The 18,506-nt window shown below is 40.3% G+C and overlaps 1 protein-coding gene across 5 annotated transcripts in view; it reads left to right on the top strand.

Moving 5' to 3' along the window:
* Positions 1-18,506, top strand: part of SHTN1 (shootin 1) — a 90,989-nt gene that overhangs the window by 57,525 nt on the left and 14,958 nt on the right. For 3 of the 5 annotated variants that reach the window (XR_004951498.1, XM_016142507.2, XM_016142506.2), the window contains 5 exons: positions 1,735-1,817; positions 6,090-6,199; positions 9,228-9,281; positions 14,244-14,364; positions 18,311-18,503. Coding sequence is in view for 4 of the 5 variants with exons in the window: in XM_016142507.2 (XP_015997993.1) it covers positions 1,735-1,817; positions 6,090-6,199; positions 9,228-9,281; positions 14,244-14,364; positions 18,311-18,503 (561 nt within the window). In the remaining variant the exon portion in view is untranslated. Of the gene's footprint in view, positions 1-1,734; positions 1,818-6,089; positions 6,200-9,227; positions 9,282-9,414; positions 9,816-14,243; positions 14,365-18,310; positions 18,504-18,506 lie in introns of those variants that run through there. The other 2 variants (XM_036223425.1, XM_016142510.2) reach the window with 2 other exon arrangements.

Here is an 18,506-nt window from a genome sequence, read left to right as displayed (position 1 = left end):
ATAGATAGGTAAGTAGGTAGTAGGTAGGTTGGTAGTAGGTAGGTAGGTAGGTAGGTAGGCAGACAGATAGATAGATAGACAGACAGACAGATAGGATGGATGGATGGATGGATGGATGGATGGATGGATGGATGGATGGATGGATGGATGGATGGATGGATAGATAGACAGACAGACAGACAGATAGATAGATAGATAATAGATAGATAGATACACTTTAGCGATGTCTGTCTGCCTGTCTGTCTGTCTATGTGTCTGTGTCTCTAAAAACTATAAATATATACATGCTTTTAAAAAACTACATATTGGAATTTTTCTCTATTTGTGTTTTGTTCTTTTCTCTTTATAGTATTTCGTAAGAGTCGTCTATGTTATTTTGTGCAGCTTAAGTTCATTCATATTCACTGATACATAATCCGTTTTATAAAATGTCCCAAAATGTGTTCATCCATTGCGGTACTGATAGATATATGAGTTATTACCAGTTCAGAGAAATTATGGACATTTTACGTGAGCATTCTTGTGCGTGTGTTGTGGTGCACCAGTGCTTAGATTTCTTGTAGGATGCATAGCAGTGTAGCATATACCAGTTAGGAAGCCAGCCCTGGAGGACAGGAAAGGCATGATGTTGGCTCTAGCAAAAGGGGCAACTTGCCATACACAGTGATACTTGCTCTGAGGGCAGAACAACCCAGTGCTCCTCAATCACTAGAATTTTCAGATTTTCTTTTTACTTCTCACCCCTACCTTTGGTTATATTATTAATCCCCTCTCTGTCTGCTGTTCCTAGAAATTCCCAAACACATCCAGTAATCACCTGGCTCATAGGGTATATGTATCTTCAACTCCACTAGCTAATACTAAACAGTTTTCTAAAGTGGTACTATCAACTGACACACCTTCTTCAGTTTGAGAATTCCCGTTATTCCACAAACCTGCTAACTCCCGATATTATCAGACTTACAAGTTTCTTGCCTATTTGATGAGTGTGTAGCAATATCTCAATGTGGGTTTCATTCGTGCTTCCCTAATAACTAATGGAGTCAGGTACCTTTTTGGTGTGGATATGGGAAATTTGGACATTGTTGTCTATGGAGTTTCAGGGGTTTCGTCCATTTTTCTGTTGGGGCGTCTGCCTTTTCCCATTGATTTTTAGAATTTCTTTTTATTCTTTATGGTATCTTTTAATATATTGGAGGTTTTGAAATTATAATGTCATATTTATTTATCATGATTTGGATTTTATTCGGATTTTAAAAACATGGACCAGAGAGACTGGTAGTCTAAATATATTTTATCATTTATGTATCTGGTTTGTGTTGTGCAGATTCACATGGTTTTTTGCCCATGCTTCACAAATAGATACCGAAAACATCCTCTAAGCCTTTCATCCTTCCGTCTCCCTCAAACACATTACTTAGGTAGATGTCTCTGAGTTTTAAATATAGACATTTAAAGTTTTTCTGTATCTAGTCTACTTTGTAAATGTCTATGCATCGAATTAGTAATGATAGTGGTCCCCATATTCCAGTAATTAGTTTGGTTTCACACAGAGATGAGACACTTTTCCTTAAAGTCATGAAAAGTTTAGCCAAAAGTTTATTAAAAGTGGAAATCCTACTTAAATTCTAGTGCGCCCAGAGAAGAGTGGGATTATTTAGAATCCACACACGTTATTTCTTGGATCGTACAGCATCCAGTAATCACTTGTCCATCTTTTTCTTTCTCCCAAAGGTCCCTCATGTCCATGATCCGGAAGCGATCCCACCCCAGCGGCACCGGCGCTAAGAAAGAAAAGGCAGCTCAACCAGAAACAAGTAATTCTCAGGCTCCTTGTTTTACTTTCAGTGGCTGACGGTCTATAATTTTTCAACAGTTCACGTTTGTTGAGGTCTTTGACTATGAGCACATTGTCATGGGAGAAGTACGAAGTTTGCAGGTATAAGAACGAACCAGGTGGCAATCACTGCCTTTATGTAGCCAATGGTCTGGAGTGGATAAACATGTACACACGTCACTGTAAAGTGAGGTATGCTGGGAAATGCGTTTTCGTGAAGAGACAAGGAACTCTGGGTGTAAAGGAAAGAGAGGAAGGAGCCTCTGGGGAAAGGCTTTTTAGAGCCAGTAACAAGCGAACTGAGATTTCACCAAGCACTTCTATGTACTGCGGTGCTGTGCACCAGAGAGTCAAGACACGGAAGTTACTTCTGAATGGGGGAGATAGGAAGTAACAAGTAATTATCCAATTAAATATATAATTATTCAAATATGAGTTTTGATCAGTACTGTGGAGGAGGAGTACAAATCTTTAAGAGATTGTGGAGGTGGATGGCTGGCGTCTGGAAGTGATGAGTAGTTGTAGATTTAGCAAGTCTGGGTGAGGCTGACGTTCACACAGAGGGACAGCAGATTCAAAGGTCCAAAGTGGGGAAGGAATTTGGCAAATTAGGAAGCAAAGAAAATTGGTGTTATTAGAACACGGGGTGCAAGAGAGAGGTCCGATAGGTGGGCTGGAGCCGGATTCTGGAGGCTGTGGTCAAGGTTGTGAAATTTAGGAGTTTTAAGTAGGGATTGTCTGTGACACTCTGGAGTTTGCATTTATCATGTGGGGACCAGCTTTGTTATCATAGTGTCTTCTTATGTTACCATGTTATGGTGGCCTTTACTGTACAGTTGGTATGTTTTTCACAATTTATGAATGGAGAAGCTTTTGTGGCTAGGTTATAGCTCTTAAAAAGCTTGATTGTAGTGAAAGTTTGTGGAATATTTTAGAAGTAGTTTTAATGTCTAATAAATATAAGAAATCATTATACGCTTTGAAGTTAATAACTCTAATTTTGGTAAGAATACATTTATTGGACAAGTTCTGAGATTTCAGAGGTATGCCTGCTGTTTATCACAGATTTAGTCATTAATTTGTTGATAATTTCTTACCTCAATTTACTAATCTGTAGAATGGGGATATTATTAGTTCCTGTTTCATAGGGTTGTTGCAGGAATTAATGAGTCTCATAGCATGTAAAGCATTTAGAGTAGTACTGAGCACATAGAAAATACCCAAAACGTTAGCTGAAAAAAAATAGACAATGTACTAACTACCCTTTGAGAGGCAGAAGTCCTCATTCTGCAGGTTCTTGTGATCATTGCAGTTAAGGAAATTTCCTCGATTTTATGCCTTTAGGTCAAAGTCAAAGTTGTTCTACCATGTGTTTTGTAGAAATTTGGTACATCATGGGGGCATAAGATGTTTTTAAATGCCTTTTTAAAAACGTTAGCGAAAGACGAAGTAATCCTGTGGCATTTAGACATTCATTGTAGTTTCTTCTAGGTAGCAACAAAAGGTTTTATTGAGCAACGAGGTGATGGTTTCATCTGTGGGTCTTTTTCTTTTTTCTTTAAAAGAACTAACTTATTTTTCAAGTGGGTCTTAAAATTTAAGCCTCAGTTAATTACACATAGCTTTCTGATCCAAGACTGACCTTGAGGCACTAACTCAAAGAACATTTGATTTTATTTTCCTAGGGCAGTTCAATAACATTAGACCTGTTGTCTTCCTTTGTCCCTTTGCTTTAATCTCCAGCATCCTGCCTATTTCCATTGTTCCCCTGATTACATGCTTTTGTGAGACAATTACCAACTGCGTGATTGCAGAAAGAATTACAAAACATACCATGAGATCTCCATAGGTGATTCTCGCAGATTTATTAGAACCGCTTAGTAGTTTAGAAGTTCGTATAGATTGCTTTCTGCTAGTTCAAAAACAGGGTCGGTGAGAGAGAAAGCTTGTGTAGCTAACCTAGTGTTGCCCTCGTATTGTGCCTGAGTAGGGAATCTGATAAGAGTGATTTTTTTTTTTTTTTTTTTTTTTTTTTTTTGCTTAAGACCAATTAAGCCTTTACATTTGAAAAAGACTGAGAAATTAAAGCCCGGTTTATAATCTGTGCACAATACAGATAGTGGCACTTCTCTGAATTATCACTATGATTCTGGCAAGCAAAAATGAGAAACTGCTTTAAATTCCTGCTATGTTAGATGCTGCAGCAGATTTGAATGGTGTTGACCATAATTCTCCATCTGTCTGCCTTAATTAGTTTTTGTATGGCGCATTTAATTGGGTTTCAGTCATTCCTTACAGAGTGCTAATCTGTTTGTAGGCGGTGCTCCTGGTGCTGTGCAGCTCTTCCCAAGTCTTACTCAAAAGGGCAGCCTTTTTGAAAATTAAATGTTTTTTTGGAGATTTAAAAAAAAAAAAATTCCCAGGAATAAACTCGGTACCCATATCAGGTGCTTGAATGACAGATCTGGATTTTATCTCCCTTGATTTTGAGTAGAGTCAGCGAAAGTCCTCTGTAGTGCATCATGGCTATTCAGATATTGGATGGGGGGTGGGTGGGGGGAGGGAGGGAGGGAGGAGGGAAGGAAAGAAGGAAGGAAGGAAGGCAGGAAGGAAAGAAGGAAGGAAGGAAGGCAGGAAGGAAAGAAGGAAGGAAGGAAGGCAGGAAGGAATTTCTATCCATAGTAATTTTCTTGTGTCCCCTTGTTAATTGTGACTCATCAGCAGGAGCTGCCCTGGAAAATGCCGTTTAAAGGCATATAATCTTTTTCCTTTACTGGTGAATGAGTTCAGACTTCGGGATTGGGTTTCCCACGTTGCCTGGCAAGAGATACTTTTTTGACTTGTGGATGTTTTAATTCCCCGCATTTCAGTGGCTTGTGAGGATGACACCACTATTCGAGGTCAGGACTGTATCATAAAACCTAGGTCATGCAGTGGATGTAGCAGCGATTCAGTCACTGCAGTGCTGCGTGGGTGAGGACGGTGGCACCTTCATGCCCTGAGTTGCTCCCCTGGGCGTATGTATAAGAGGAATGGCTACCCAGGGTTAGTGAGTTCCGGCCATGTGGCAGACAAAGAAGCCGTGACTTTGGTCTTCTCAGGGCAAAGCTCGCCACTGCTGTCAGTGAGATTGAGGGTATAGTTGTGATTGCCTTTATTTGGAAGCCATCCTTTTGGGCCTTAGTTATTTCTGGTCAAATAGTAAAACATATTAACTAGCTATTTAAATCCAAAACTTTACAAGTCAGTCAGAAGGTAGATACTTGTGGAGTATCCACTGTGTGCCCCACCATTGGAGTCTTAATACGATGCTAACTGGAAGGGTTTTATGAGATATTTAACCTTAAAGATATTGGTTACAGTGAGTTAGATGGAGGTAAACACACGATCTAGAACTGTGTTAATAGCGATATGTATTTCAGAAATAGGCAAATTTCACTATTCTGATCAACAGGTGGAAGCTCACCTCAGTTGCATTCTTCTAATTGATGCATATTTCAACAGCTTTATTGTTTTTGCAGCAAATAGTACAAAGGTTATACAATAGACGGTTGAAATTTGAAAATCAAATTTAATTGCTTAATTGCAGTAATTTCTGGATGTATGTTTTCTCTTAACATTGGCAGATTGAAAAGACTGGAAAAAGGTTTGCTTAAATGTTTCCCTCCCATGTGATTCCTAAACAAAAGATAGCAATTTAAAAATAGACTTTTCCTATTTGCTACCCATCTTTTGACTGAATTTCTTTCAATAAGTGAAAGTTCTCTTTGATCTTTTATTTTCAAGTGGGCTTTTGGTAATGATTTCTTCTTTGGGCTGATTCTTTTGACATATGATGTATTATAAATTTTCAAAATGTCTTTGAGACAAAGATGAATGATTATTTGGAGTTATTTACAAAGTTGGGTTCTTAAAGACCTGTAGAAATTCAGGTCTTAGCATTATGCTGACAAATGGAACAAAATCCACTTTAATTGTTTAACATAGATGAGCCAGTATTGATTTCCAGGCTACAAATTGGACCTTAAAATTTATCTCTTATTTTTCAAAGCAGATCTTTTATTAAAAGATTTTATTATGAAACATGTGTGGCTACCTGATAGCTGATTACCTTAAGCTATTGGTATTTTGTGACTTTTCTGAAAAAACGACTGTGGTTAATTACATAGTGCAATCTTTCTAAGTCACCAAAACTAGGAAGTAGCTGTTTTCTTGTACTATAAGATGATGTATGTGTGTGTTCTCTGACTAGCCGAAGAAGTCACAGATCTGAAGAGGCAAGCAGTTGAAGAGATGATGGATAGAATTAAAAAGGGAGTTCATCTTAGACCAGTCAATCAGACAGCTAGACCCAAGGCGAAGGTATGGAATGACTAAATGCTTTTTTGCCCCTTTGATGTTCCTTTTTTCCAGTGTAAGAATTTGAAATGTGATTCAAGTTACATCTCCTTCATTCCTGCTTCTCTTGTATGATTAAACAAGTATTTATTGAGTATCTGGCGTGTGCCAGGTACCGATTTAGGCACTGGGGATAAAGCAGTGAACAGGTGAGACAATCCTTGCCTTCCTGAGGCTTCTCGTTGAGTGTGTGGGGGAGGGGAAGCTAGGGGCGAGGGCCACATTATGAAGCCAACACAGACCTAAAACAACTTGAAAAACAGTGAGATTTACAGGGTAGCTTTCGCTAATGTCACACACCTATTCCAGGTCACTTCAAAGAGAACATTTTGTGTTTATAGTGTCATCGGCTGTCTCGTTCAGTACTTCTTCCTTCCTTTTTTTAAAAATCTGTCTCATTTCAATAGACCCAATAATAGAGTTTTTGACATTTTTCTTGAAGAAATTTTTTTTTCTTTTCTCAGTCTATAACATGGTATCAGCAGATTGATTCTCTTTCTTCTTTTAAACCAAACCGAATGGTTCTTCCATGCTCTCAAGGATGCCCCTCTTCAGCTGCTTCCATGTCCCCAAGTGCCGTGACTGTTCAGTACAAACTTGGCTGGGCTTTTAAAGGTGCTAATGTGTCACAGGCAGGCAAGATAGCCAGGCAAGGCCGGGATGGCCACGGTGTGGACTGTGGAAAGGGGGTTGGAAACACAGAAAGGGAATATTCAGCTCCAAGATCGAAATGGGAGCCTCTGCCAGCCATGTAGAGTGATTCCGTCTCGTGCAGTTAGATTCCAGGCCGGGGGCAGAATGCAGGGCTGGCGGAGAAGCCGAGTGTGCAGACAGTCTGGCACAGCCGTTTCAGTGCTGGCGTCTGGGGCGCAGGTGAGGAGCCCTGTCGCTGGAGTTGGGGCTTTGCACTCTCCCACCTTTCTGGTTTTTTTTCCCTCCCAAAGTGGGAATAGCGCCTGCCCTCCCTGACCCACAGCAGTCAGGATCGAATGGGATAAAATGGGAAGACGCTATAAGATGCAGGGCATCAGTGGAACCTTTGAAAAGAATACATCTTTATGACTTTCATGGCGTAAGTATTTTGGAAAGAATCAGCAACACCAAGCTGTTACTAGAGAAAAAAAAAAGCAACGTCATAAAGAAGCAAAATTAATTTAGAAAGAAAGATGTTGCAAATGTCCGAGATCATAAACTGTATTCCGTGTGCACTTTCATTTTCGGAACATTTCTCAGTCCCTTTTCTTTTCTGCCACGACTCTTCCCACAGTTACACATCACTTAATGTCAGTTCAGAGTCTGGAAGAACAAGGACGGCGGACCAGCGGGTTTTTCGCTGGTCATCGTTAAACTACGCCGACCCGACGTAGTGCTGAGTGGCCTGGCCAGTGACCTTGGAAACAAACCGGGGACTGCATGCCCGAGTGCAGACCCCTTCTCCGGGGACCATCGGCGCTTCCCTGCGGCGCCGCAGTAGGAGAGTTTGCAGCCCGGGCCTCAAAGCTTGTGCAGCCAGAGGGCAACCTGAGTGGCATGGCCGTGGTCTGGAGTGTGCTTGTAGCCAGGGTGTTTGTGCAGAAGCAATAGCTCGCCACCCAAGCAGTTTACCTGCAGAAGTTGGCCTTGCGCATACTCACGTAACTGCGTATTTTCCAAGTTCCTTGATGTTGCTGGGGGTGCCGATGTGGCTGACGTTAGTGTCTTAGAGCTTTTGACCAGCACTTACGCCTGGCACTGATGGCGTGTGTGTTTCCCAGGACGCCTGCGCTTCGAAGGTGGAATGCCTTCGCCTTGTTTGTACACGAGCAGCAAACCTCTCTCACTTTTTTCTCTTCTAGCCCATTTGAAAAAATTGGAATGGGATCTTATTCTTTTTTCTTTCTTTCTTTCTTTCTTTCTTTCTTTCTTTCTTTCTTTCTTTCTTTCTTTCTTTCTTTCTTTCTTTCTTTCTTTTTTTTTAATCTTTTAGAGGAAAGGATTATAGGCTGCTATGACTCCCCTCCCATTTCTTCATGAGAGAGAAATTAGCCTCACTCTTCTCCAGGAATGAGAGGCCTGAGGAGCCCTAGCCCTGTGTCTCGCGACATTTCTCTTCGTCTCTTTCCTTTGTGAAAGGAAGTGGTACAAGGGCGATCAGAGGTCTTTTTTGCTCTTTGTTATTCACGAGGGCCTCATGCCAAACTTCCCCTCTATTAAATTAGCAGAGGGATCCACTGTTAGGTATTACGGGGCAGGCAGACATCACTGCTCAGAACATCAGTTCAGGTTGTCTTGTTCACGGCGTAGCCAGAAGAGAACTGGACTTCGTGTTCAAGACACTGCCTCAAACGCAGCCTTCCTCGGGCGTAGCTTCCCTTATAAATAAGATACACTGATTGGACTGCATACCCTCTGAGGCCTTCCACGGTTTTGCCAGCCAGCGATGTGAACATTCTCCCGTGAGCCAGGTTCTTTGCCGGTCCCTGAGCCTGACTCGGTTTTGTTGTGAAATTCAGGCAGCAAGACGGGCCAGCGCCGGTCCTCTGTCCGCGGGCGTTTGCCTGGTGCTGACGGACCCGAGAGAGGTTTTCTGCCCCGTCGCCTGATTTCCGCTCCGCTGCCTTCCTGTCCCTCACGTGCTGACGGAGTCCCGCAGCGAGAGTGGAGAGTGTCCCTTGTAAAAAGAATTTGGCATAATGTGGAATTAGATCTTTGGGAGCTGGTGTTCACCAAATAAATCTTTTCTGTGTATGATGATAAGAGGTAATGAAATGACATTTAGAAAGTGGTAGCTTGAGTCCTTTTGCTTCGAATATTACTTCTAATTTCCTGTGGAAGTGCCACTTGGGAGCAATGACATGTCTTATGTTTTTTTTTTTTTTCCTAACCCTAAGACATAGACCTAATTAAAAAAGAATGTCAACATAAGCTACCAGCACGTTGCCGTGTAAAAATCTTTGTTTAGCATTTTAAAACTGATTTTCTCAGTAATTTTTTTTTCTTTTTAAAATTGTAGCCAGAATCTTCAAAAGGCTCTGAAAGTGCGGTGAATGAATTAAAAGGAATACTGGTAAGAATAGATCTGTTTGTTACTTAGTTATTGGGAAAATGAACGTATATTTTTGAAATCTATTTCTGTGAATGATTCGGTTTTGAAATGTTTTTTTATTTTCATTTACATTGAGCCTCATTTCTTTCGATAGTTTACTGGATCGCGTTGTGGACTCCTCCATCGGGCCTGTTAATGACACAGCAGTACTCTGCTGTTTCTGGTCTAAAAGGATGGTTTACACCGTCACCAAAATCGTTGTTTCCTATTCTTACCCTCTAAACCCTGCGTTATGGTTTGAAGATCAAGTGCCCGGCCAGGTGTGAGGGTCGGCACATGCTTATTAATAAGACAAAGACTGTAGAGTCTCTTACAAGGATGGTGCTTTAACTCTGGGGCATGAAAATGGAATCCTTGGCACCTAATGTAAATCTGAACCCCCCGCCTCCCAAGATGTATTAGTATCAGGGTCACAATCTGCTTTATCCTCACAGTTAAAACGTTTACTCGATGATGAATTGGAGAATAAAATAAAAAATCCCTTTCTTTAACTAATTTCATTTTCTAAAAGTAATTCCCATCCACTGGAGAACACACTTAGCGCCCATCTCTCACTATATTTTTCTCTACAAAGCGTGAGCTTTTGTCAACAGGGTAAACCAGTATTGCCCTGCCCAGCAGTTGCTGTCAGAGACAAACACCTCACGTAGAAAATGTTTTAGATTCGAAGAGGTCTGTCCTGAGAGCCTGTCACCGTCTCAGTACCAAGGATCACGCGGGTCAGCAGACCTGGGGATGCGAGGCCGGTCGGTATTCCCACGTGTGCCGTTACTGTGCTATTGCATCGCGGGCAGACGTCCCCGTAATTGTGGTAAATGGAACGACCTTCATAAAGCAGGAAACAGTAGGCTGCACGGAGCATGGCTTAATCAATTTGCTCTAGTTTCAGGCGCGTGGAATTAGTGCTCGAGGTGCAGCCCTGGCGGACGGTGCTGGGGTGCCTCGGGAGCAGAGTGCTAAAACCAGTGAAGAAGCCTGTGGCTGTCACCTAACGGACGGACCCTTCCGTGAGAAAGTTTTGTTAGCCAGTTTAGGAGAACTCCCTGTGACAATCCCTTTCCTTGTCTCTGCATTGTAATGCTACTTTCTTAATTCCTGTTCACGAAGACGTCCCCAGAGACACTGAGATCCTAGAGCAGAGTTTTCTGATCATCAGTGAAAGAGTAAACTATCTGAGTTCAATTTTTTTTAAAATTAGGTTTATTTGAAAATTCAGACACCTGTATGAGAGATGCATATAAAATTTGATTATCCAGGATATCCCGATCCCCAAGTGCTGGTTGGTAGCAAGTTTACGGAATTGCAGCTTTACTCTTAATGGTCATATTCACTACACAATCCTATTCACTATAATTTTGTGCCACTTTAAGGAGAGAAATCTGTGAAATAGGTTTCTGTGTGAAATAATTTACAAATTATAAAGAATGTCAAAACATCATTCTTTTCTGCAAACTGCGCCTTGTCCTCCATGAGCTGGATTTATCATTCGATTTCTCTACCTTATCTGGCATCGATATATCACTATAGCTGTTATTCTGACAACATTATATTTTTGCATTCAGTTCTTTAAGAAGTGGGATGCATCGTGCTCTCCCCGACCCTTCCTTGCCAAATGGCAACTCTCTGCTACCCCCACGGAAGTTCCTTTAAGGAATGATGGCTCATTTAAGTTCTTGGCACTAAGAACCGTACAACTCCTTGTAAGAGAGAGAAAGGGGCTTTGTTGGTGCTTCTTGCCGGAGTTGAGACCGTTAGGGTTATCAAAGTTGGTACCCAGCAAAGCACAGGACACCACCCTCCCAGTTGAGGCATGTAAGAGACAAACATCAAAAGAACAGGAAAAGCATAAAGATTGTACCCTCAGGGGGAAAGCGAGCACCTGTACCAAGAGATGTCAAAAAACCAACAAACACCGTGATCAGTTTTTTCATAGAATAGAAAACCAGGAACAAACTCTGTGTGGGGCTGTGGGGCTGGAATGAATGTGACCTGAGTTTAGAGGGCATTTGTGATTTAGAGACTTGGCCAGTTGCTAAAAGTTAGCATATGGGCAGAAAACAAATTTCTGGTTTGGAAAGCCTCACTCTATTTTGTGTTGTACAGTTTCCAAGCCAATTTTTAAAGTCTCTGTGTTGACTGAACTCATTTTCCCAAGCCTATTTATACTTAACTTTTTGAAGCTATGTATATTGTAGATAAAAAGTATATAGGTCATTTTTCATATTCCCACAAGGGTTTTCAGGTGTTAGAAACCTCTTGAGTCTTTCCAAGTCATTTAAATCACTCGAAGTGGAAATGGCAATTTCTGAAGAGTAAATCAATACAAATTAAACTAAAAGTCTCTTTTCAAGTTCAGTTTCCTCTAAATCAAAGAAACAAAAACAGCATTTAAAAATTCTCTTACAGGTCTTTCTCGAACATCTTCAGTTTTTCAGTCGATTTTGCCACCTGACAATTAGCTTAGCACTGTGAGCATTTAACTAATGGAGACTAAGGTGATTAAATGGTCAAAGTGGTTTAAAGCAGGAATGAAGAACCGGTTTGGGGGCTGGAAGAGCCAAGTTCAAAGTCCAGCCCTATCACTGCCTTATCATGGGACCGGGCCCAAACCCTGAGGCTCACTGAGTTTGAATGTCTTCTCTGTAAACTGAAGGAATTGTGTGTACCAATTGTGGTTTCTAGGTTCATTTCTGAATCTCAAAATCTATGATTACAATATAAATAGATAATTAAAGACAATGTAAGTACTTTATAAGCTGAGCTGCTTGATCATTTCCTTGAGAGTCATATGCAGAAACCTTTCTTTCCTCCATAATTTCCTTTGTATTTAAAGTTTACTTATATCTTAGCTAAAGCAAACATAATAGTGAATAGAGAAAAAAGTGTGGGGTTTAAGAATTAGAACTTGGAAAATGGATTCCTTCAGCATCAGGTGCGATGAGAGGATAATTTACTACAATCAGGAATTTGGGGAAATAATGCTGTTATGTAAATGAAAAATAGATAATATTGTGAAAAACACATTCTTCAATAAAAGATATCCTTGTGTCAACTCCAGCCATTGAGAAAAATCACATGGAATAGCCTGACATTCAAACAATGTGGTCATTCGATGAGTTATTTTAATAGTAATGGCCAGTAAGTCTTTCAAATATCTATTAACATATCTTACAGCTGTTTAGTTTTTTAAAATTATTAACACAAATTATTCGGGAACAGTTTTTCTAGTACATTTTTAAAAAGTTATCTAAATTGGCTTTCTTTCCCATAACAGTGTGTATACTACCTTAATAGTAAGATATGTAACTCTCAGTGAGTAGATACAGACACGCTTGTTAACGATTACATAAACTAAGTAATTTTTAAATTACGAAATGAGCCTTTATAATGTTACATGTAATATGATTTTCCTTTGACTAATATTTTATGATATTTGCAATAAATGGAAAGCAGAAAGAGGTACTTCTGGATGCGGGGAGAATAGTATGCTTGATTAAAGTATGAGCCTTAGCTAAGTACTTAACACATCGGTTTTGGTTAGGCATCTGACAGCAAAAGAATATAATCTCCTAATCTTGTTAGTCAAGTTTCTCCCTGACAGCAGACTGCTTTTCTTATACTTTATGCAGGTTGGGGTGTGGGTGGGGGAGGGAGGGACCTTTCTAAACAAAGCAATGTAATAGCCTATATCATGTGAGATTTGTAATCACCTAATTTTACAAACTACTTTTTGTTTTATAGGCTCAAGAAGAAACATGAGTTACCATTTTTAGCAAGTAGAATTCCGAGAATCCTCAGGAAATTAGCTGGGGATTGGGGGCAGGATTAAGGCAAATAAATCCATAGTTAGTTACGAAGTGACAAAGGCTGGCCTGGTTGTCAGGTTGTCAGCCTCGGTGGACTATGGCATGAAGTCCGGCAAGTTATGCCAAACTTGAGGTTCTGATTTGCTCTGGTCAAAATACTGTGGTTCTCCTGGAATTTTTTTTTTGCCAAGTCTGCAGCATGGCTAAGGAGGACAATTTCAAAGAAAGAGTGGGTATTTCTTATGCAAAAATGGACCACTTGTAATGGTGTGGTGCTAAATCCTTACGTGTAAGAAATACATCACCTGGTGTTCGGTACTTGGCTGGTGATGGAGGTGGAAAGCCATAGCTCTCCCTTCATGGCATACTTCCTGGAGGAGCCAGGGCAGAAAACCACTGCCTGGGTCTTTCTCTGTCATCTTGAAAGTCAATAGCAATTTTATCAGGAGCACAGCTTTACAGAATCTCTTGTATCCTTCAGTATCTTCTGGGCCCTGCCTCCACTGCTAGAATTATGGAATTGTGAAGCCGGGCCCTTCCTTGCCTCTTTCACAACGAAGCGAAGATGTGCTCAGTGCATCACTTCTTTGGGTAGGCCGCTGGAGAGCATTATGTGCCTTCTTTGGCAGCCATGACACCATTATCACCAGCAGTGCAGCCAGGGTCATTCTCTCTGAAGAATCAGCCACACATTTTTCAGTGCCTAAGGAGTTGGGTTCAGTAGCTTGTGGCTGCTGTATCAGGATAACCTTCTCAGGTGAGTTCACTATATCCCTTCTCTTCTCCAAGCAGCCGATCAGCACACATCAGAATCTTAATCATCAGTGTACAAATACCTTCCCGCCACTGAATTTCATATAGGTAGCTCATCCAGAGGTGTTCTCGTACTGTTCTTTTGATATGAAAGCTAACATCTTACATCTTCAATGGCGTCTTCTTAAATGATCCAACAGGAGGTGTTACACATTAAAAAATATATATATACGTAGAGAGAGTTCATTTTATTTCCTAATTCATTCAAATTCTGGTAATGTTTTGGTGATTTGATTTTTTTATATTCTTTTGTATATTGTATTAAGACATTAACCTTTTCGTTTTTGTTTTGTTTTCACTTTAGGGGACACTTAACAAATCCACTAGTTCAAGAAGCTTAAAATCCCTTGACACTGAACACAGTGAAACTGAGTTAGAAAGGATTTTGCGTCGCAGAAAGGTGACCGCAGAAGCAGATAGCAGTAGTAAGCTGGTTTGAATTCTCCACAGCTCTATTCTTCCTCTTTGCAACATCTTCCTTTGCGTTCATTTAGAACATGAAATCATCTTTTTAAAATTATTTTTTTTTAATGTGAATGAGAAGTATTGGATGGTCAAAGGTACTTATGGGTATTGTATAAGAACTCTTAGGTATTTTTATTTACTGGTTTGTTTACGTATTTATGTGTAGGTAATCAGGCTTTTAGAGATCTGCTTTGCTTAATGCAAGATGCGTTTGCATAGACACTCAGGATGGGCTTTAGCAAAATGTAGCCTTGAGTACAGGCTCTGGAACCAGATAGGAAGAGTGAATCCTAGCTCTGCCATTTACGAGCTGCTTGCTCCTCTGCAAATTACTCAACCTCTCTGTGCCTCGGTTTCTTCATCTCTAAGGTAACGATAATAAAAGCAGTGCCTCACAGGATTACTCAAAGGATTAAGTCAGTCAATATATAAAAAGTGGTTAGCACTGTGCTTGGCGCAAAGTCAGCACACGGTAATTAGTAGAAATGGTAGTAATTAACATCAGTTACAAATGCAGAGAAATCATCTTTATTCTTCAGATCCGTTTGGTTTATTGCCTCTGCCTGTGCACCAAATGAATGAGAACTTCCAGTGCTTAGCAGCTCTAGATGACCATCTGAGTTAAGTCTTGAGCTCACAGTTTGTGTTTGTGTCAGAATCTGTTGCGAAATTAACTGTGTGTTTTCAGCTTTTTTTCCATTAGTTTGGTCCAGGTCATTAGCAGAAACTTTGTGACTAGGAGTCTGGCTTTGAAAAACTAAAGTGAAATTCATCAGCAACCGTAGCTAGTAAGCTGAATCTTTTAGACTCAGTTCAGTCAACTCCAACTAGTCCCTTAAAACAGCTTAATTTGCATTGCTGTCATGTTTATGTCAAGTTTAGGTTGCTAGACTATTAAAGATTTGGGTTTTTGATAGTCAAGCTCTAGTTTTCACATAGGGATTTACTCAAACAAGTGAGGAAATTAATTCCTTAAAGTGAAAGCTGCATAATACCAGCCAGACCTTTATTTTAAAAAGATGAAGCCTTTGTTTCCTTCTTTAAAAAAAAATCCATTGATTTTTGGTTTGGTCTGGAACTTCTGCTGTTATTATCCAATAAGAACCACTTCCTCCAAGTAACTTGCCTCTCAGGAAAATTAAGAGGTGCCATAGAGATTTTTTTTCCTTATGATTGCTTTATAAGCATTTACTAGCCTCCATAATGAATGATTATATGTTTTGTGACCTCATCAGTGCTGTGACTTTTCCTATATTTCATCATTAGAGTGCTCATGTAGCCATTGTTAATTTTTAGGACTTTGTGGATGGCATTTTAGTGCTCTGCCATTTACGTTTTGTATTTTGCTACTGACCTTTTTATTCCTCCAGAGATATTCTTTCTTTGCTCACGAACTTGGTCGAACATGCAGCACCCCCTATTTCAAACTTAGTTTTCAGGGGTAGAAACAAGAAAACATTTTCATTTTAGTCATTTTGAAATTTAAATATTTCAAAATACAGAGAAGGTAGGAACACATTTTATAGGCATAGCGAGTATCTTTTATTTTATTAGATATATTCTACCAGTCTACAAACATTCAACAGATCGTTTGAGGAAAATTAGAATAAGAAATATAGATTCAATAAAATCAGTATTTGGGCTGAGAAATAAAAACTAATTGGCAGGGTTGAGAGGAAATACATACTGAGGAAAACTGCACACAGATTTCCTTTTGAGCTCCCTAGTAGCCAAAGCAAAAAAAAAAAAAAAAAAGTGGGTGGGTAGATAGGGAACAAACCTATAAACTCTTATCATCTAGTAAAAGGAATACCTTTTTTAAAAATAAAAAAAAATGGTACAGATATTCTCCTAGCGTCAAACTGGAAGAGATATTTTACCATGTAAATCTTTTAATAAAGGTCATGGGATGACAGCGAAGATTCTGGGGTGGAGGGGGTGAATTGGGATGCAAAGTAGCACAGCCACGAGGTGAGAGCAAATGATGGGAAAGCTAAAAGCGTGAGGTCGCAGGGTCGAGAAGAACAGCGCCCTGAGAGGTGGCCTTAGGTTCGCAGAGCTGGCTCCCAGGTTAGTTGTTATCTCCCCCAGGGGCCGGCGAAGCACCTTTTTCTTTAGAATTTTTTCTATAGACCCTTGTTTCACATAGACTTGTGGCCTAGCAAACTGACAGTTCAAAGAGCTGCAAGTGCCTCTTGGAAAACGTTGAGTAGCTTTAACAGGATGTAATAATAATAATAATAATAATAATAATAATAATAATAAACATCATGCATTCTTTTCTATTTCTTTTTGTATGTAAGAAAAGCCGAGAGCTCTGGCGCAGCTCACCCTCCTTTTTAACTGACTTCAGTTGCAGGACAAGTAGCAGGCGCTGGTGAGTTTAGAAATGGGTCTTGCTTCCCTACAAGGATAGATCGTTTAAAGCTGTCTAGTGCTACAGTCCACAGTTACCCAGCCGCAGGATGGAGCTGCTCGGAAGCAGTCCTTGAATTCAACCGGATATTTATATTTTCAAGAACTTTCTTTCTTGATCCTTCTGCTCGTCTCTCTTTTCTCTCACACCCTTATGCAACCTGAGGCTTAACATAGGTGGGAGGGAAAGGCCTTTTGAACTCACACGATCGATCGAGCGATCGATTGGTATTATCACAAAGCTGTCCGCCCACATGGTGTAGGTGAAGTAAGTGAGGAAGACAGACATCGAGGCTTTTCGAGCTGAGGCCTTCCGCCAGGTCAGGTCGGCGGGCCGAGGCTGGAGGACGTGCCACGACAGAGAGGCTGAACAGCCTTCCAGACCCTCGAACACAGATTTCGCAAATTAGAACTTCGTTTTCGGAGTTTATGTGTTATGCTGTTGGAATGCATCAGACACATTTATATACAAATGTAAGAATAAAAAATTCCAGAGCTTACTGCTGATCATCAGGGAGCAGCGAGCATTTTGGATTGGCTAGCTGGTACCACTTTCCACTTTAGGAGACGGTCTGACATATCTTCAGGATGAAGAGACGCCCAAGTTTTGTCTTTCTCTTACTGGCACCTTTCAAAGTTGTCCTCTAGCTTTATTTTTAGAAGTTCTAATTTTTATTTGTGCGTTTGCGACGTCATGAATCTATTTGTTTTACAGGGATCGTCCGAAGTTTCAAGAAAGGCATACTAGAATCTTGCTAGAAAAAAAGAAACTGTCTAGGGTAGTATCTTTCTAACTAAAGATAGATAATAAATCATGCCCAGAATTTTTAGGTTAATATGCCAATAATTTCAGTAACAAGTCCTATTATAGTGTTTTAATCCTGGCTCAAAGAGCAGAAAAGTCTAAAAGGTAAACAGGCAAAACTCTTTGCTACTTAATTTTATAATTCCGTGTCTGTATATTAACAGGAAATAAATCCACTTACTTCTCAATCACATTAAAATGAAAATGTTCATAAAAGCTGTTTAATGCTCAAGAAGCCTTCATGAGCCTTTTAAAAAGAGCCTTTTGACATCAGTCCATTTCCCGTTTAAAATGCAGAGCTGAGTTTTGGGAGGAATTAACTCTTGAGAGGCCAAATGGTTCAAGCAGGGCTGTCAGAAAGCCATACTCTGTGAGAAGAAAAGTGTTTTCACAATTCCAGTATTTCTAAGGACTCTGGTCAGCAAGGGAACCATGGCCTGGGGTTTTGTGGGTTCTTAAAGGTCCGTACACAATTTCTCAGCGTGGTCCTGGTGCATTGAAAAGCAGTAGTACCTCCAGAGCAGAGCGAATTTCTAATAGGAACATTTTCCAGCATGCTCTTGAAATTTTGAACAAAACTTGGCCTTTTCACTTCCTGAGGGATTTTCAGCTAATCTGTTTTTCAGTACCATATGAATCAACATCGCACAGAATTATTAAACTTGAGGTATGTGTTTGGTTTTAAGGTCCAACCGGGATATTAGCAACCTCAGAGTCCAAATCCATGCCGGTGTTGGGTTCTGTATCCAGTGTAACAAAAACAGCCTTGAACAAGAAAACTCTGGAGGCAGAATTCAACAGCCCGTCCCCCCTGACACCTGAGCCAGGTGAAGGGGCGTGTAAATTGGAAGGATGCACAAGTTCCAAGGTTACGTTTCAGTA

The sequence above is a fragment of the Rousettus aegyptiacus genome, unplaced genomic scaffold (assembly GCF_014176215.1).
Source record: "Rousettus aegyptiacus isolate mRouAeg1 unplaced genomic scaffold, mRouAeg1.p scaffold_m13_p_6, whole genome shotgun sequence".
In the NCBI taxonomy this organism is placed as follows: domain Eukaryota; kingdom Metazoa; phylum Chordata; class Mammalia; order Chiroptera; family Pteropodidae; genus Rousettus; species Rousettus aegyptiacus.
This window is presented reverse-complemented; position numbering and strand designations above follow the sequence as displayed.